This window comes from Aquila chrysaetos, chromosome 2 (genome assembly GCF_900496995.4).
Source record: "Aquila chrysaetos chrysaetos chromosome 2, bAquChr1.4, whole genome shotgun sequence".
NCBI lineage: Eukaryota > Metazoa > Chordata > Aves > Accipitriformes > Accipitridae > Aquila > Aquila chrysaetos.
Genome location: NC_044005.1, coordinates 20,827,276 through 20,846,198, shown reverse-complemented (window position 1 = coordinate 20,846,198; position 18,923 = coordinate 20,827,276). Strand labels below are relative to the sequence as shown.

At 39.3% G+C, this 18,923-nt stretch overlaps 1 protein-coding gene across 9 annotated transcripts in view; it reads right to left on the bottom strand.

The window, feature by feature from the left end:
* The window catches only part of PTPN21 (protein tyrosine phosphatase non-receptor type 21), a 49,116-nt gene extending 33,091 nt beyond the window's left edge, over positions 1–16,025 (bottom strand). For 2 of the 9 annotated variants that reach the window (XM_029996330.2, XM_041118981.1), the window contains exons 1-4: positions 15,596–16,025; positions 13,567–13,690; positions 12,205–12,321; positions 11,514–11,889 (exon numbers count right to left, since the gene is read on the bottom strand). In XM_029996330.2, the coding sequence (XP_029852190.1) occupies positions 11,514–11,693 (180 nt within the window). In that variant the 5' untranslated portion in view covers positions 11,694–11,889; positions 12,205–12,321; positions 13,567–13,690; positions 15,596–16,025. Of the gene's footprint in view, positions 1–11,513; positions 11,890–12,204; positions 12,322–12,492; positions 12,601–12,631; positions 12,896–13,566; positions 13,691–15,595 lie in introns of those variants that run through there. The other 7 variants (XM_029996346.2, XM_029996351.2, XM_029996360.2 and 4 more) reach the window with 7 other exon arrangements.
* Positions 16,026–18,923: the final 2,898 nt, after the last annotated feature.

Sequence of the window (18,923 nt, the reverse complement as noted above, 5' to 3'; positions counted from 1 at the left end):
GATGTCATGCTCAGCATATAAACCTGGGGGAAGAAGAAGAAAGGGGGGGATGTTCGGAGTGATGGCATTTGTCTCCCCAAGTAAGCGTTACGAGTGATGGAGCACTGCTTTCCTGTAGATGGCTGAACACCTGCCTGCCGATGGGGAGTGGTGAATGAATTCCTTGTTTTGCTTTGCTTGTGTGCGCGGCTTTTGCTTTACCTATTAAACTGTCTGTATCTCAACCCACAAGTTTTCTCACTTTTACTCTTCCAATTCTCTCCCCCATCCCACCAGGGGAGACTGAGCGAGCGGTTATGTAGGGTTGAGCTGCTGGCTGGGGTTAAATGATGACAAGGTTTTAAAACACTGACTAAGGCTATGGGTTATTGAAAACTTACAGAACTGGAGAGACATTTAATATCAAAAGGAGACATTACTTCCAGATAAGCAATTCACATACATAAGGGCCCTCACCTAAAACATCATCAAACCTACTCTTTATTTGCAAACAGTCCCTGAGCCTGTTGTGGCAACTCACAGATGTTAGTCATAAGCACTTACGTGTGACAGGAAAACTAAGGGAAGCAAGGAAGGCAAATAGAAAATGACATTGGACAGCAGGAGAACAGTCTATGGCTTCTCAGGGGAACTGACAGGCAGGCTCACATGGGATGCTGAAGGACAAAAGAGCACAGGACAGCTGCTCAGTCCAAGACAAGCTCATTAAAGCACATGTATGGCTCATCCCATGACCAAGAAAATGATCAGACACAGCAGCAAGCTACCTTGCCTGAGCAGGCAACTCTTGACCAAGCCAAAACACAAAATACAATATGCACTGGAACAGATTGCACCAAAAGGCTGAGGGATGTCCATCCCTCCAATGTCAAAATCCCACTGGACAACATCTTGAGCAACACAATCTAACTTTGATCAGATCTCCTCTGAGAAGGAGTCTGGATGAGAATATTTTTCTATCACTCCACAGTACAGTTCTAAATCCACACTGCAGAGCCACTCATTCAAATTTAAATTTCTCCACTATGTTTAAACTGATTAAAATCTGCTCCTGCAGTACTTACTTCATTCAGTTCCAGACCAGCAAACAGACGTGGACTAGAAAATATTCATGTCATTATCACAGCAAAACTAGAAATCACAAGTTTTTTAATTGAGGGAGGGAGATAAGGGAATGCTACTAATTACCAATTATGTCTGTAGGCATTTACATGGAAATTCTCCAAGTCCTTGCTACATACACATTATATGTTGAAACAGCAGAAATACCAACACCTTTAATCCAACACTTTTCTTTATATATTTTCAGATGTTTTTAACTTATAAAAAATAATGCTATTAAGGATGAAGTTTTATAAAACAAAGGACTATTCATCATAGTGATTTTTTTACATCAATAATTCCTGTGAATTAAGTCAACTTGGAAAAATTGTCTACCTAGCAAACAAAGTATTTACTGTTGTTTCCTCAGAAGCTCTAGCATTTTGATGCTTTGGAGCACAGATTTGAAATTCATTGGGGAGCGACAGCTGGTAGTAGAGAAAGGCCACTTTAGTACTTTCCTGTGAAAACTCGCCTATATACACAGCTGAAAATTCATATACGTACATCTTCTTAGTTTATAGTCTAAAGAGGACGAAGAGTCTACACTCACGGGATTCTAGCTATCCCTTACAGCTCTGACAGGCTGACTATGCATGTAACAACCATGGCATGGGCAGGTTTGCTACATCCCAAACTTCCAAGGACAGCAGTGAAGTCAACGCTCTATATCGGCACAGATCGGTAAGTAATTTGGGGCACAAAAGTCAAGGTGTAGCATTAAATTAATAAAACCAACTATTCCATAAAAGCATTTTCTCTGAGAAATTAGCAGAACTGGGAAATTAGAGCCAATTCTAAAGCATAATGTTCCTTTGATGTTGCATACTGGCAAAATGTACTTCTTTTACCACTCTCTAAATTGGCATCAACAGTTTTAAGTGATTGCTGGTGGTGGTTTTTTTCCCCAATGTCTAAAAAAAAAAAAAAAATCCTCTAAATTAAAATTACTGTTACCATGTAATTTCAAAATCAGTATTCAGAAGATAAGAAAAACGTTAGGATGAAGTCTGCCTACTTAACCTTAATTAAAATCCCTTCTGCAAACTCTAAGACAACTCTGGTCCTATTTGATAGAAAGGCAGGCTGTAATACAAAAATTAAATTGAATTAGAACTGTTCATAGAAGAAAAAAGCAGTGTTTCAGTATAGTGGAAGATATCTGCAGAAAAGGCAGAATGCTGATACAAACAAAACAGTTTCATGGTTGGGAAAGTTTAAAAATCAGCATAGAGAAACAGACTGTATTCCCACATCAGAAACAGAATTCTCTTGTAAAGCAAATCCTACAAACCAGTTTTTCACAGGTGGACACTGTGTGCTCCTCACTTCTGAATTCCAAAAGCCAAGAGTCGAATTTAAGAAGTCATAAATACTTCCAGTTTCAAGGGGACAAAAGGAATGTGGCTCTGAATACAAATACAATAAACAACACTGTTTTCTAAATTTCTCAGTCCAGGCGCACAATATTTGCTGATACCTTAGACAACATTTGCTTTTATTTCTGTGCTTCAATCCCCCAACCATTGGATACAGTGTGTGGCAACCTCTGCCACCCCACAAGGATATTGAGAAGACAGTATCTTAAGATCCCGTAAGATATTAGGAATTATAACAGTAGTACCACACAAACTCCATTAAGAAAGAAATATTATCTTCACGGCAACATCACACATTGAAAAGGACAAAATGTACCAAATGACTACTCTTCAATCCTTCCTGCAGACTGAATGAGGAAAGGAATGCATGTAAAAAGTTGTATTTGTCTTTCATTATAAGACTGTTAACATCATGTGCACAGTCACAGGAGCCACAGTCGGACTGTGATGCTGACATTCTGTAACTTCTGAGTGTTATAAATATTAACGTATATAAAATGCAAGACAGCGAGTAAACTAGAGGACCAAAAAACCACCCACAAACCCAGCAGTTAAAGTTGAACTATATGCCATGAGCTACTTGATCTCACTTAGTAGAAAGGGCTCAAAAAAGAAAGCCTGCCATGCTGGCCCAGCCCTCCTGCCCAACAGGTCAACCGCACCAGCCCTGGGCTGAGCGAGATCTGAAACGTCAAACCACCACCTTCTGGGTGACAGCAGAGGCCAAGCCAGAGACTGAAACCTAAGGGTAACAGCTACAGAGCCACAGAAGCACACCAAGGAAGTTGAAAGACTTCTGTAAAAGATACCACACAAACACAACCCCAAATGTATACAAAAACTTCTAAGCAACTGTTTGAATAACTTTCACCTGCAGCCTTGGTGTATTTACAGAAAGGTAAGGAAAGAGCACAAACTTCTGTTACCACCACCACTGTCTCAAACTCTCTGATGTAAGATACTCCTGGTTCTACACCCTGAAGTCTAAACTGAACGTATAGCCTGTTTTTAAGGCATGATGATCACTTGCACTGGTCTGTTTCTTTACAACACTGACCACGTTTTCTTGCCTACACACAGAACCTATTAGTTACTGACACAACAGACTAAGAAAAATGTTTCCATGTTTTAAAATATTCTCTGGAATCCAGCATATCTTTAAACAAGATTTTTCTGCTGCGGTATTTTCCCTTACAAACTCCTCCAATCTGCCCTATCAAAAATAAAATGAAAGCCAAGCAAAACACTATGGACCAAAGCCTGTCTTCTGACTTGCATGCAAGCCTTTCACTTGACTTCAAGGGCAAAATTTGATCCTGTGAGTTTTCAGAGGAGCTTATGCACCCTAGAATATTCGCACTGATTAAAATAGAATCCATTTTTGTTCATTGCTAAAACATTTTATTATTAGCAGCTCAGGACAACATCCAATCCTAAAAAGAATGTCATGACATAATTCTTAAAATATGTTAAGCTGTTAAGATTAACACTAATTTGATGTTCATTTATTTTAGTGATTTATTCATGACCCAACCCCTTTGAAGAAAATCAAATAGAAATAAAACGAACATATAATTTCTGCACAGTTACTTTCTACATAGCTGCTTTCTGTCACTATGGATAGGAATAGGAAGCATTTCTGCATAAAAGTTCAAGAGTTATCAAGAACGCCAAAGTACCACAAGCCCAACACAGTATTGCAGCTCACAAGTTGGTGGGAGTGGAGTGACCTCATCTATGAAGTCAACCAGACTTCCTAAGCTAAGCAGAGGCACTTCATCAGGTATGAGTGCCACAAAACTACATTACTGCAGGTGACTATATTATATCTTCTGGCATCATGTATGATGACAGTCAGAGAAGTGCAGCTGACCAGTTTTAAGAGACTAAAGTAAAATCTTACTGTGGAGTTCAATTGCCTAAGAGTGGGCTATAGAGAAGCCAGAGACAGCCTCTTCTTGAAAGTGCTCACTGCAAGTATGAGAAACACTGGGCACAAGCTGCAATGTGGGAAATTCCAACTAGATCAGGCAAAAAAATTCACAAGATGACTAGCCAAACACTGGAACAGGTAGCCCAAAAAGGTGTCAAATCTCTACCCTTGGAGGCACCCAAACTCACCCAGACAATCCCTGAGCCACTTGATCCAAGCTGGCCTTCCTGGGCAGAGGGTGGGACCATGCAACCCTCAGAGGTCCCCTCCAACTCAAACTATTACGTGATTCTATGTCATCATAGAATTGGTGCTGACAAAGAGAAACAGCTTACTGAGAAATTCTTGGATGTAAATTAAATAACACCTTTTTTTTTCTTTTTAAAAAAAAAGCGCTATATTTTACAAACCTATTAAAAACTGAGTTTTAAATCTTACAATTCTCATCAGTTTCCACATCTTCCACATTAAGCATACTTTGCTGTTCCTCATCTGTTTTATAATGTGAAATGGAATCAGTGAGATAGTCCTTCTTCCCTGTACCAACTGCCTGATATTTGTTAGCTACAACTAACCGCTGTATTTCATTTTATTTTCCTTAATATAGATCAGGCTCATCCCTAATATAATTCCACTTTGGCTCTAATCTAAACATCATTTGTATATATCAGTTATTCTGATTAGCAGTATAAAAAAAAGTGTTTTAATATAGAATCTCAGGGTCTATTTTGGTCACAGTTTACACTATCTAGAAATGAAATAGAAATGACAAATATATATACCAGATATCAAATGTGTGTAATCTTCTCACTGGAGCTTAACAGCACCCGTTATAATCCCCAAACTCGACTGTGCCTTCCATTCTTTGGCCATATAATATGAAGAAAAAGTCATGTTCCCTAGGATTTTGAGACAACACTATTACTGCCATCTTTAAAAAAAAAAAAAAAGAAAAAACAACCCAACAAAACAACCCAACACATTCTCTATAAAACCTCAGACTAAAGGAAAAAAAACCAACCACTTTTTGTGGATGGAAGCAGGGAGGACAAATAGACTTTACCACACATTCCCCTGACGCATAGCAGTGTTCAAAGTTTACTTCGAACTTACGTATTTAATTATGTATTTCCCAGCTAATTTCCATATCCTGTATTATAAATCTTACAGAATATCTCACAGGTTACAAATAGACTGGAAGAAAGAATTGTTTTCTAATTGTTAATACAGTGCCTTCTAATTAACGCAATCTGCTACCTGCCTCAAGGGTACAGTGACCTGAGGAATCACCATCCTAAGATGTGAGGCAAGAAATTAAAAAAAAACAACCAATAACAGGGTTTACAGAAGAATGCAATCAAAATATATTTTCAGGCTTTTCCTCTTTTACATTGGTACATAGAAATAAAACAAGCCATAAGACTTCCCTGAACAGGGTGCTGAAAACACTTTCTCATTATTGAAGGATAAGCACTGCAGTCGGACTTATAAAATCCCAGTTAGCCCAAGGGCTCCACTGCGTCTAACAGCTCCTGCCATCAGGATATCACAGTTTAAATAAACTGCATGCAGGAGAACTGGGTCAATAATCTCGTACTACGCACGACTGCCAGATACCACATGAAAGCTTTACCCTACACCCAATGTTAAGAACTACATAAGGAGACAAGAGGCCCTGAAAATTCCCCAGAAACTCCACTCTTATCACAGCAGACAACCTCCTCCACAAATCTTCCCAATCTCTAGGGGAGAAAGGATTTGGAGCAGCCTGGACTGGCCAGTCTACAAGACCCAAGACTTCCTGGAAGTGGTGGAGAAAAAACCTGTGAGTCTTGCCACGTACCAGCCACTGACTGGAAAGTTGCACTCCTCTACATACTACCATGACCAATTCTTCTTGCAGAAAAAGGAGGACCGCTGGCTAGCCTCATAAAAGTCTCTCCCTTTTCCCCATCTTGAAGCTACTCACTTTAGGGTCCTTTTGGTTATACCATTTTTGTTGTTCTAATACTGACAAGATCGTCAACTGTAGCTGCAGGAGGGAGTATTTAGCAGGGTAGCTATACAAATACAGAGACAAGTGAGTCTTAAGTCTTAGTTTTTTCATAATGAAATGATCCCCCCCCCCCCCCCCCCAATTATTTTCTCCTAACTACTCCAATGTGGGTTTCACAAATGCTATTTAAACAAAACAATTGTCAACTATAGCTTAAAGCAAAACAGCAGGGATAAGAAATAAACAAAATCAATACCTTGCAAGGTAATCTGATATTCTAATTTATTCAAATTAAAACATTGCATGAATAACAATACAGTGTGGTTTACACCTTTCAAATATCTTGAATAAACGGTCTTCTGACAGGCAAAGCAGATTCTACTCATCGGTACATTAAACAAAGGTAAACTGGCTAATTTGCAAGAGAAAGAGCAATACCTTCATAGTGCATAGAACACATTCTATCCAAGACATTTTTAACCTCTTGTAGAAACAGGTCAGTTACCAACATGACAAAGAAATGTAGAAAAACACTTTTTTGTTTTTAATTATGTTACTTTTTACCACCACTGTCCAAGGCTCCAAGAAGGATGGACTCACACATATCTGCTTTTTGACTCACACTTTACACAGCACTGACATTAAAAGGAGTATCACATTCCTATTCATCAGAGGCTTAAATTCTGATTGCTTTACAACAGGGAAAAGCAAAATTTCAAAGTAGTCTAAAAACACTAAACAATAAGCTCATGTCTTTGCTTCAGAAGAAAACCTCTTCTGTCAAAATTAGTATAAAACTGTACAGCAATTCACAGACATTGTGATAGTGAAAAAATATAATTAAGTGGTGTATTCAAATTCTGGCCTAACTTTATAAAAAAGCTTAACAAATCAGGGGCAAAGCTTCCTAATTGCCACTATTGCTTTCCTGGAAAAAAACTTAATTTTTTGCTGCTCAGCATAGCAAGACTGAATGCAAATCCTATACCTCAGTGTATAGCTTTTTTCCTTCAGAAAAAGGAAGAACTACAATAATTGCAGAGGCAATTACTGATTTTTGGCCGACTGCTCTGTCCTTCAATTTATTGTGGTTTCCAAATCACAATTACAGCACACTTACAATTAATATATGTTTTAGATGAAGTCAAGTTTGTAGCATCTTTTAAATTAATTAGATTACACATGGAAGGTCTGCATTTTTATATACATTCCTCCATGACAATTTCTCCTCTCTTAATTATAAGGAAAATTTGGTTCAGAGAGGCAATCATAGCAATTCAACCGTGGGCACTGTTCCTCCTCTTATTTCTCAAAGCATTAGCTAAAATTTTGTCAGACTTTGATACAAGGCATAAACATAATTATGTTAGTGATCCCTCTGCCATGACTTGGCCCATCTTTTATTTGCCAGTCAGTATGTTTACTGATACGTATACATGTAAGAATATTTATGGTTTCACTTGATCTTATTTTAAAAACACTCTTTACATATACAAAACACATTTAAGAAACCACCACACTGAATTAAAGGGGTTTTTTTTTTGTGGTTTCTCCAAACAAGAGCTGATATTTTAGAATTCAGAGCAAAGTTTTCCAGCATAGTTCAAGCATTTCTGAAGCACTGTTTCAGAACTTCGAAGTTATTCAGGATCTGGATAGCCTTGATCCCTTCTTTCCTATTCATGTCCAAAACAAACACAGGAACTTGCACATGCACAACACATACTCTCCACAGAAGTTCCCTACCATTAGTTCTTGTACTTAGGCCCAAATCTCCACCACATATCTGCAGTTAAGTCAGACTCTGCTTGTACACAGGAGCAGAATTTGCCCCTTCGTTCTAGTTTAGAAGTGTTATTAGAAAACAGAAATAAAATAAGATACAGCAACAGAGGTAAATCAGTTGTAACGCCTCCTACCGAACATCCTATAGATATCTAGCTGTATTAACATTTAAAAAAAAAAAAAAAAACATTTCTATATTTTCAAGTATTTAATTTGTATACTCACACCCTAGATGCAAGATGAGCAGTGTTGCACATACTTTTAAAGGTAGTTAACAATCAGACCTCTCAGCAGTTTTTCAAAACTTGTAATTCCAGAATGGTTCTCCGCAACAAATACACCTTTTTGCATAAATCAAGTTTGGTTATAGTTCTCTCACAGGATAAAACACAGGCTGCGCTACAAAGGGTAAGTAACTTAAGTTCCCTGTTCCCTTTGGCTTCTTTCCCCAGTTCCTCAGTTTCAGAGAGCTGGATTACATACTCACTGCTGATTGAGTCACATTCTGGGAATACCAGAAGACGTTCTTCTTAGTTGAACGCATTCATTTCACTTTTCTACTATTCAGTAAAAAAATATAAAATTGTCAACATACTTAAGACTTCCTAAACCCTAACTATGTGTCCATACTAGCATACAACTTGGAAATTGAGAAGTACTAATTGGAAAATCAGAAGAAAACCACTGTTTAGCCACACAAAGCATAATTTCAAGACTACTCATTTACATAACCATCTGTTAAATACCTTAAAAGATGGCACAGCATTAAAAATAAGCCATTCAATTCACTGTCCAAATTCCGTAATTGCAGACTACACCAGAGAGAAAGAGATATTTCTAAATTTTACCATTGAATGTGTAAAAAGGTAGAGATTCCCCTCATGCCTCCTCCAACAAGCTATTTTGAAGGTGCATGGGAACCGCATGTCCTGTGTAGCCCATACACAGTAATCGGAAACTGATGCCTTGGTTTTCATAACTGCTTGAAGTCTCAGTATTCAAATAAACAGTCATACTCTCACGTTTAACACCGTGAATTCACACTCATGCTTTAAGGGTGCTTAGTGCATTAACAATATGCAACATCTTACAGAAGGTACTTAGTATTTTACAGTATCAAGGACTAATGTTGGTTTTGCAGATTTAAGCAAAATGTTGAGCAAATTTTTCTTTCTGAAAACTTTCTACTAAGCAAGCAGTCAGGAATGATCCAGTATCTGCCTGGCAAATCTATTTAAAGGCAGAACAACATTTTTGAATGCAAGCTCTGGAAAGTAATTTATATCCTTATTTTCCATTCCCTTTTATTGCAACACATTTTCCTGCCAAAATAATCCATGCAAGAATGCATGACTGAAGGAATCTCCTCAGAGTTCAATAGTGTACTGTCAACTCCCTTAGTCAAATATATGACTCTTAATTGAGGGAATTGCCATTTTTTTTTTTTTTAAACAGATTTTTAGGAGTAGCTCAAAAGAAAGAGATAATGAAGAATAGCTGAAAAAAACTGCCATCTCCAACACTGTGCCTAGTTCAATAAAAGCTAGCAGTCATCATTCAGGAAGACAAAGCCTTTGTGTTTTGCGAACCAAATATAATTAAAATTCTTTACCTTCTGTTGACTTAGCAGTAACAACTGAAAGTGGATAGATAAAATTGACAAACTCCATTCACACAACAATAACTGAATTCTAAGTATATGATATCTCATGTGTTCTAAGTAAACACTAAGGCTACGAGAGTAATTAGATTCTCCCTTTGCTAGAAGGAGCAAGATAAAAAAGTCATACCGTTGCACAGAATTGCATTTTTCCACAATAACTGTACACTAAAAAAAATATTTGGTGAATATACAAGAATGCATATTGGGACTGAAAACAACCGCAGTAAACAAACACTTAGAGATTAATGGATTCACATCTATTTCATTTATCTATTTATTATTCTCAAAACAGAAAAAAAAAAAATCTGAAAACAACTGACTATCTATAGCATTTCCTACTGAAAATCCTACAGTAATGCATGCTGTGTACAGTAATAAATGTTTGCATGATTGAGTCCTAAATTTATTTGCTCAATATTTGAGCAAAGTTATAAGCAGTTGCCATTGCTTGACAATGAAAAAATAACATTTCAAAAAAATCATAGTTATTAAACAAAATTATTTTCATGATTACTCTTATTTTGGTTACCTAAGTCTAGGGTTTTCATCCTGTATTTAAATCCCATATTCAAAACACCATTATACGGCAGACTACATAACAGAGCAAAAACATCTTTTTCAGAGCAATATTAGCAGCACTGAACTTGTAATAAAAGTTTTCTCTCTCCTGCCCCTTGAAAGTACACATGCTGTCACAGTTTAATGGCTACAAAATGAACTCAACCTTTTGAGACTCTAGTGGGAAATGTCAATTTACACAGGGTCAAGAGCATTCAACTACTGCAATCAAATCCACCTGTGTTCAACAAAATTATAAAACAATAACATTGGTTCATATGTTGGTAATCTATGTAGATTTCTATAAACAATGTTTCACAGCTCAGCATTTAAGAAGTATTTCACTCAATACAGGAGATATATGAATAATCACTAAATGTGTGGGAGAAGAGTAAATTTCAGTTGCAAAAGGATCCTTCGAAATACCAAGTAAGGAATTTTTGGGGGAAAAGGCAGGTTACACAAATATATACAGACTAAACTAGTACAAACCATGTTTCCTCATGAGGCCAGCACTTGATCTAAATGACTATATTGTTGCTCCAAGATAGTGTCTGCAAACATGTTTGTGGTATTTGAACAAGCAATACAAATAGTTGGTCACTGGTACACTTATCACATTTTGCGCTTCAGGTTCTTTTCACAGCACTAATCCATCAGAAAAAAAAAAAATACATGCACACAAATAACACTCTCTTTCATATCCTTAGCTAAAAGTTGTCTCAAGTCCTGCAGTAATTCTTAACCATGTTGCTTAGGCAGAAATTTTTTTTTTTGTTCCTTTGTGGGTTTTTCTTAAACAGCATTTTCAGCGTTGTAAGGTTTAAAAAACAGTCGCTTTGTTTATCGCTCTAAGCTTCTATTCACTGCCACTTCTAACACGTCCTCCCCTTGGGCATTCCCTAGCTCTGTAACATAAGTTTTTCAACTGTTTTGGAGCAATCGAAGTCCCATCAAGACCAGAAGGTGAAGAAACAAGGAGAACACAGGACAGCTGCTCCAGTAAATAAACTGATTGCCCCAAATGGTAAGGATTCACCACATAGGTCAGCTAGCACCAGAGACAAAAATCACGCCTTCAATCAACAGTTTGCTTACCTCCCGCAATTCAAGCCTCTGAGCCACTGCTTCCAGACTTTCCTGGCCTGTACTTTCCACCGACAGCGTGAACTCCACAAATTCATTGTTGAGCAGCTGGATACGAGCCACCAAGCAACTCTTGCTAGATACTGTATAACGCCGAGTTCGTTTCAATTTTAACCCAAAAGGTAGAGGCATCTTCTTTTTCCCCCCCAGAGGTGGTTACTGATAAAAAGCTACTACCACCAGGACCTTGAGAGGGGACAAGTAGCTACCTCCTCTCAAAAGGTAAGGAGCTGTAAAGTCTCCAGAGATCAACCAGCAGCAGCAGTATCCATTAAAGACAATCAAGTTTTCCACCAGGAGACAAGTAGAAGGGGCATCCACTGGAATCCTAATAAGGAGCAAAAGAGAAAGAATAAATACAAGAATCAGAAATATTTTGACTAAAAGGGGAATGGTAACATGGGAAATAACATGTATATTTTTTCTAAATCTAAATAATCAGTCTACTTTTCCAAAATGCAGAGCTGTTACGCATTCAAATAATGAAATAAGCACCAGAGTTTCTGGTTTTTCCACAGACGACACCAGTCTTTGGCAAGTTGATATTTTTTTTTTTTTTTACCTCACAAGTGAATAACGAGTCTTAATCAAATGCAGCTGCAATAAGTATTTCTAAACTGAAATCAGTATTTAAATGAAATACCTCTACGAAGTCCGAGTTGCCTAAGGTATTTCTAATACTGAACAAAGCCATTTTCTGTAAGCGCAAATCCAGCAATCTGGCTTGTTTTTCAGAGCAGCCTGCAGCCTCAGCCGCTATCTGCTGGATTAAACACAAAACCAAGCCCCATAAACGATTAAGGGAAAAAAAAGAAAGGCAGGAAGAGAGGCATTAAAGCTCACACCTTAGCCATTTCCTACCAGACAATTAAAATCCAATTCCTCTAATTCTCCCTGAATTACAGCTAGCTGTACCATTATTTCTTAATACCTAAGCTGCTGTAGGATGTTTCTGGTTACGCTTTGCCTCGCCGAGACAGCATGTGGATTCTGAGAACCATTTATGGTCTAATTTTTTCCTTGAAAAACATACTTATTCCCAGTCTAAAGGCAGCCACCCGCTTCCCCACCTCTTGCAAACACCTTCGCGCCTCCTCTCCTGTCAACTCCGTAACGTGCAAGCTTCGCCTTTCTCCTCGCGTTTCGTACCGCATGCACCCTAGCCTAAAAAAGTTGTCACTCTTACTAGCGCTGGTTTTCAGTGGGACACGCAAAATAAAAACGTTCTGTAAATACAGGGGTTTTTTTCGGCGGAAGCAGGTGTGTTGAAAGCAGTCGCTACAGCGAGGCTGGGCACTGCGGCTACCACTGAAGCGAAAGCGCTTCACACACCCGAGATAAAGCCGCCGCCACCACCGCCGCCTCGGGGCGGGGGGGGGTTGCACCGCCTCCCTCGCAGCGCCGCGCCCCAGGGCTGGGGGCGATGCGCCCCCCGGCCGTGCGTAACACCCCCGGGCCGGGGCCCGCCTACTCCGCCCTGCCGGCGCGGGGCTGAGCGGCCGTGGGGTGACGCAGCGGGCCGGAGCCAGCGCCGTGCGCGTGGCGGCCGTTGCCCTGCCCGCGCCGAGCCGAGCCGAGCCGAGCCGGCAGCCGCGCCCCGGCCCGCGCTGCCCGCAGCCCCTGGGCCGGACCGGGCCTGAGGGCCGGGTCTGAGGCCGAGCCGCCCGGGGCCAAGCTACGCTTCTTCCTCTCATTGTTAGCCGCCGTTGGTCTGGAGAGCTCTGCCTGGGGACCTCTAGTGGCAGCGCCGCGGCGCACCGCGCCGCCTGAAAGGAAAAAGAAAACAAGCACCTACGGTTTTTTCAGGCCGGTATGTATTAGTAGCGCACAATTTGATTTATGAAGACTCTTAGAATTACCAGAGAGGAATAACACGAAGACATCCATTTATTTGGAGTGGGGGAATTGGAAGAAGTAGTCTTCCTAGCACACCTGTTTTTAAACTCAAAGGTATACCTATAAACAAAGAGATGGCCACATACTACTTGCACATTTATAAACATACCTAGAAAGTTAATGTTATTTAACACAACCACAAACTCTTTAGGTTGAAGGCCTCGTATCAGACTCCCGATTCCCTTGTAAGCAGCACGGCAAAGAAGAAAGGGAGGCAGAAAGGCACTACAGGCCTAAAACGGGGAGAAAGAGGAGGCAGCACGGCATTTTTCCTCAATGACATCTTTGCAACCCTACTCCAAAGAATAACCATAAACATATTTCATGACCACACTCCTAATAATCTGGAAGCAGTTCTACCATCCTACACAATCCCCATCCTCAACAGATACCACTTAAAATCTTAATCAAAAAAAACCCTGACCCAAACACCAACTAATTTATTTTTGGGTGCAGCTGCAGAATAGCAACAGGTTTCCCTGAAAAATTTAGGGATACACAGGGACTCCTCAGTTTATTACTCACTCTGCACTTTGATCCTCCAATTCCTGCCCCCCTAGAGCAGCATGCAGGGAATGCTCTACAGACAGAAGCTTTTAGTTTCCTGCCCACTGCCAGCAGAATCTCGCACTGGGTTTATTCCTGGCAGAGTAACTTTTGTCTGACTGACCTCAGCTCACGTCCTCACGGCCCATTTTCCAATACATTCTGTGCAGAGTTACGTGCTTTCTTTGGTGCTACAGCAATGAGAGAAACCAACTTACTCATCTTCTACAAAGCTGCAGTCAGAAGTGCAATGCTGTTTTAATCTCAGTTTTTACATAGTACCACTGAATATGAGAGACTTTCAAACTTTCATGCCCCCATCGGGCCCTTAGAAAAGTATTCTAAGGGCATGGGAAAAAAAGTATTAAAAAAAAAAAATAAATCACTAACCAGAGGCTGACCTGACAGGTGAAATTTCCAAACCACCTAATGCTGACATGAGGCAATCTCAAACTTTCAGTTATTTCACTATGCAGACAGGCAGCAATGCAAACATAGGAAGTTTAGAGCAGAATTTTCAGAACATGCCAGGAGCGCTCTTCAGGTTATGATCTGTTGTGTGCATTTACTGCTCTACTGAGCATTTACCCTAAATGATTTCATTTTAATTTAGTACATATCTGACATCATCTTCATTACTTCTGAAACACATTTATAATAAGGAAAACTTAAGTAACTAACTTCCAGTCCATATCACAAAAGACCAACTATAAAATAAAAATTCCTGACATATAATAAATATTGTAGAATAAAGGCAAGTTTGATGAATAACACTGAGGTATCATTCAGTAACTTCTACTACTAGCCATGTGTACTTCTTGAAAACACAGCTGTGCTGTTTTTATTCAGCAGCTGTGCATTCTGCAATGCTAGGTGCTCTCATATTTGCCTTCTGCATTACTTAAATTCGGACACATCTGCATTGTTATAAAGCTACTTTAGCAAAAAGGAACTACATACCACCAGGAGTTACAAATCCAACTGATGACCTCTACAGTAACAAGCCTTTATTTAGCAAGCCTGGAATTTTCACGCAGCAGCTAAAAATGTCTTTAGTGGTCAAACTTTGTACATTTATATTTCAACACAAACATGTAGTTTCAAAAATGTTATATTAGAATTTCAGCAACATGGCCATGACTGACACATGATTACTGAGCACTGTGGTATCTTTCCCCTTTACCTATACCTCCCACTCCCCCCTCAATAATTAGCATTTTACTTTACAAAGATTTTTTTAAACAGCCTGCGTGAATGACAGCATGCAAAATAAAACTGCAATACATGATGGTGAAAAAGGATTCCTATTATTTCAAATGCTTAAAATACATATATTTATTTCAGAAATATTTGGAGAGCCAAAAAATCAGAATACTCCACCCTCCCCTTGTTTTACCAGTTAATCTTTGACATGACTCCTGGACTAAAAGAGCAGCAATAAGTGCCTATCCCAAACCTCCCCTACTTCCAGAAGCACAGTTCTACAGCCTTTACTTTTCAAAAAGGAAATATGCTTGAAACTCCTCAGTCTTGCGGTACACAGCAGAGATCACCCGCTGTTTTTTTTACGGTGCCTGCTGTTTTCCCCTTACCTTGTGCAGCGATCCAAAGACACCGAGTTTCCTTTCACATACGTGTATCCAAAAAAACCCCACAGCGCTCCAAGACTTTTTCTCCCGGAGCCATCTCATCTGTATTCCTCAGGAACTGACTTTCTGTGTTCCTCTTGCCCGAAACAGCTGCTATCTCGGCTAGCCCACCTTCTTCTCAGATCACTCATAGTGAAAACATTCCTCACTTCCTGTCTCAAAAAACTTGCTCTGGATATCATTCCACTGGGTAAAGAGCTAGAGGTGGAAGAAAATATTACAACAAAATAAACCTGTGCCAGCCAGCAATTCAGGCAGCCTCTTTGATGTGACGCTACACTGCATGAGCGCAAAGTGCGTTCTCGGGAATATTTTCAAATCGCCCGTCTCTGTGTGCCTCTGTGTGTGTGCATTTAATTTCTTTTCCTGGAGGCGTTCCCCTCGCTCTATCCATGCGGAAGGATACGCTGAAAGAATTAAAGCAAAGGCCCGTATGCTTGTAGCCCATTACCTCAGAGAGTTGGAATGCCTGGCAGGGAGAATGTCAGCAATGAACAGCTGCGTCTCTGGCTACAGGGGCATTACAGAAATAGGGGTTACAACAAATAGCAGGCAATCCTTGCTTTTTTTAATCATATGATCATTTATTTTAAGCCTTTCCAATTAAGTCAAATCTCTTACCAAAAATTCTGTTGGTCTGATTTTCACGCAGCTTGGAAATATTTTCAAGGTTTAATCTGTATGTGCTGTACCAAATGACCTATGCACATACATTTATGTCTGCAGCTAAAAACAAAAGTCCTTGCAGAGTTGCAGCTGTTGGTAATATACACAGCAAGAAAACGCAGACTAAAGACTGATCTTTCAGCCCTTGTCTGGACTTAAAACTCCCAAAGGTGTCAGTAGGAATTATGCCCTTAGTAACAACTGTCTTAGCAAGCATCAAATGCCTATCGATTAAGTAATATTTATAGTGTTTAACCAATGCAAACAACATATAAGGGGCTGCACTGCAGTCCCATAAATATATGGAGACCTCTGTGTCTGTGCTTGCACACCTATGAAATCAACAATTGTTTCATGCAATTTGTAATTTCATGGCTCTCCACATTGCGTGAGCCAGGCAAAAGTATATACAAACTTGAAACACATCAGGGATGAGGAAAAAGGTAAAGTGAATATGTGAACGCTGACTCATAACTGTAAAACTTAGAAAGTGTTTTGTTAATGTAAAGCACACAAACATGCTACTGCCTGAGCAGGTCTAACCTGCAGATCCACTATGCAAATAACATGTTACTCAGGAGGACAATAATCTCATCTGAAATACATAGGTAATTTTGTACTATGATGAATTCTTCTGAGTTATTTCTCTTAGGCACAATGCTCTTTCCTCAGATCAGGGGAATGTCTCCTTTTTTTTTTTTTCCCTCCATACATCAGCCATAGTTATGATGAGCAGTCCATAAACCAAAAAAAGAATTCATTCGGGGAAATTTTATATTGAGTAAAATAAACTAACTTTGAACTAACCTAAATTGATACCCTTTTCTAATGGTATCTGCTACAGGCCAGAACTATGGTTACTTGCCAGAGAAAACTGACTGATACAATGCATGACAAATCCAAGCAATGAAATTTCAGGGTAACAGAGACAACCCCTCCTATTTCTAAACAATTGATACTGGAAACAAGGTCTCAATTCTCTTATCTGTCACATTTCCTATTCTAAATCTTGATCACATCCATTTCCTGCCTGATTCCCTATCTAGAAGTTGCATTTATTAGTTTTCTTACTTTCCATAGTTAGTCTTTGCTACATTTTCTTTCTTTGCATTTACATTAAAGACAACACCTCATCTTAAAAGAGACATCTAGCACACTGTCAATATACTCCTCTGCAGCCTACATTTTCTCCTTTTGAAGCTCATCAAAGTTTTATTCCTGAATTAAATTTTTTTCTTCCGCTTCCTATAAACCCGGTTTGTATCCTAACTTTGTGTTTTTCTGCACTTTCTCCATTTCGCTCTATCTCATTTTTTTGCCTCATCAGCTCTCCATTACCTGCTTTGCTCCAACTATCAACTCTAATAAAAAAGGACAAAGGTGTCCATGAACATGTGATGAGCTCTGATACAGACACCTCCATAAGACAGAGTGATTGCCTCAGGGCACTATACCGTGCTTCTGCTTCTCCCCTCTAGCTCCCGGTCAACACTCATGACATGCATGGGTAGAAACACCTGCATCTTTTGCTGTACTCTTTATTCTCTTGTTGAAGATTATGGGAGGAAAAGACTAAAAGGGCTGAATGTTGCAGCCCTTGTTCTGTAAGTATAAAGAAAAGTTTCTGCCTATTGGGTTGAATACTGCCTGCCCATAGTGGTACGGGGATAGATCTATTTTGTTCTTATTGACGTCTTCCCTTCTGGGACAGTTTTGATTTTTTTCCTTTTTCCCATCCTGGTCCAAATATGTGATTGCAGTTGAGTATATCAGCCAACAGGGTGAAGGCTGACACAAGTATTCACCTTGTTCTGATTCTGGGAACTCTGTCCAGCATCAGGTCTTTGCATTGACTAATGGTAAGACAGAAAGTTGGAAGTGAGCCAAACAGCAGGCAGAATCGGTCACCCTCCAAACAGCAGGCAGAATCGGTCACCCTCCAGACAGAACAGTGCTATGCATCTATATACTCCTCAGCCTAGTGGGGAGTTTTCCATTTGTGATAAAAACTCAGGCAGGATAATCTAGAAACTACTAGTTAAAGGGGCATTCCCAGGATGCTGAAGCTATGAAGAAGTCGTGTGGAAAAATACCTTGATTTAATCACTAGCCATGCAAAATTGTGACTTCATGAACTGAAAAGTCAGAATGCTTCTGATTCTACATGTGACTCTTAAAAGATGTTCTCTGAACAAATTCACTGTATTCATCACTTCTATGTTTTGGCTCTGTGTCTGAAGCCTCCCTGTTTTTTCCATCATTCCATTTCTTGTTTGTGAAAAAGCAAGAGATAGCTGGGTCTTTATGCATCACTACATCTTTCTGAATGGTAGTGGAGAGAATGGAAGGTGCTAGAAAAATGAGCATACCTGCTTGAAGCCTGAAATTTCATGTTTGCAAGATTGATTTTTACTTATAAGGCACTGTAAAATAATGAACCCTATTCTACTAAGTAACTAATTAAGGTTATAGAATTTTCCTATTAGAAGAAAACTGGCAGTTATCCTACGCATAATGCAGTGCTGAACTTGAAGCAATGAGCTCCTGTCAGTATTCACAAACGATACGTTTTTTTAAAAAGCAAAATTTCTTTTGAAAGTAAATC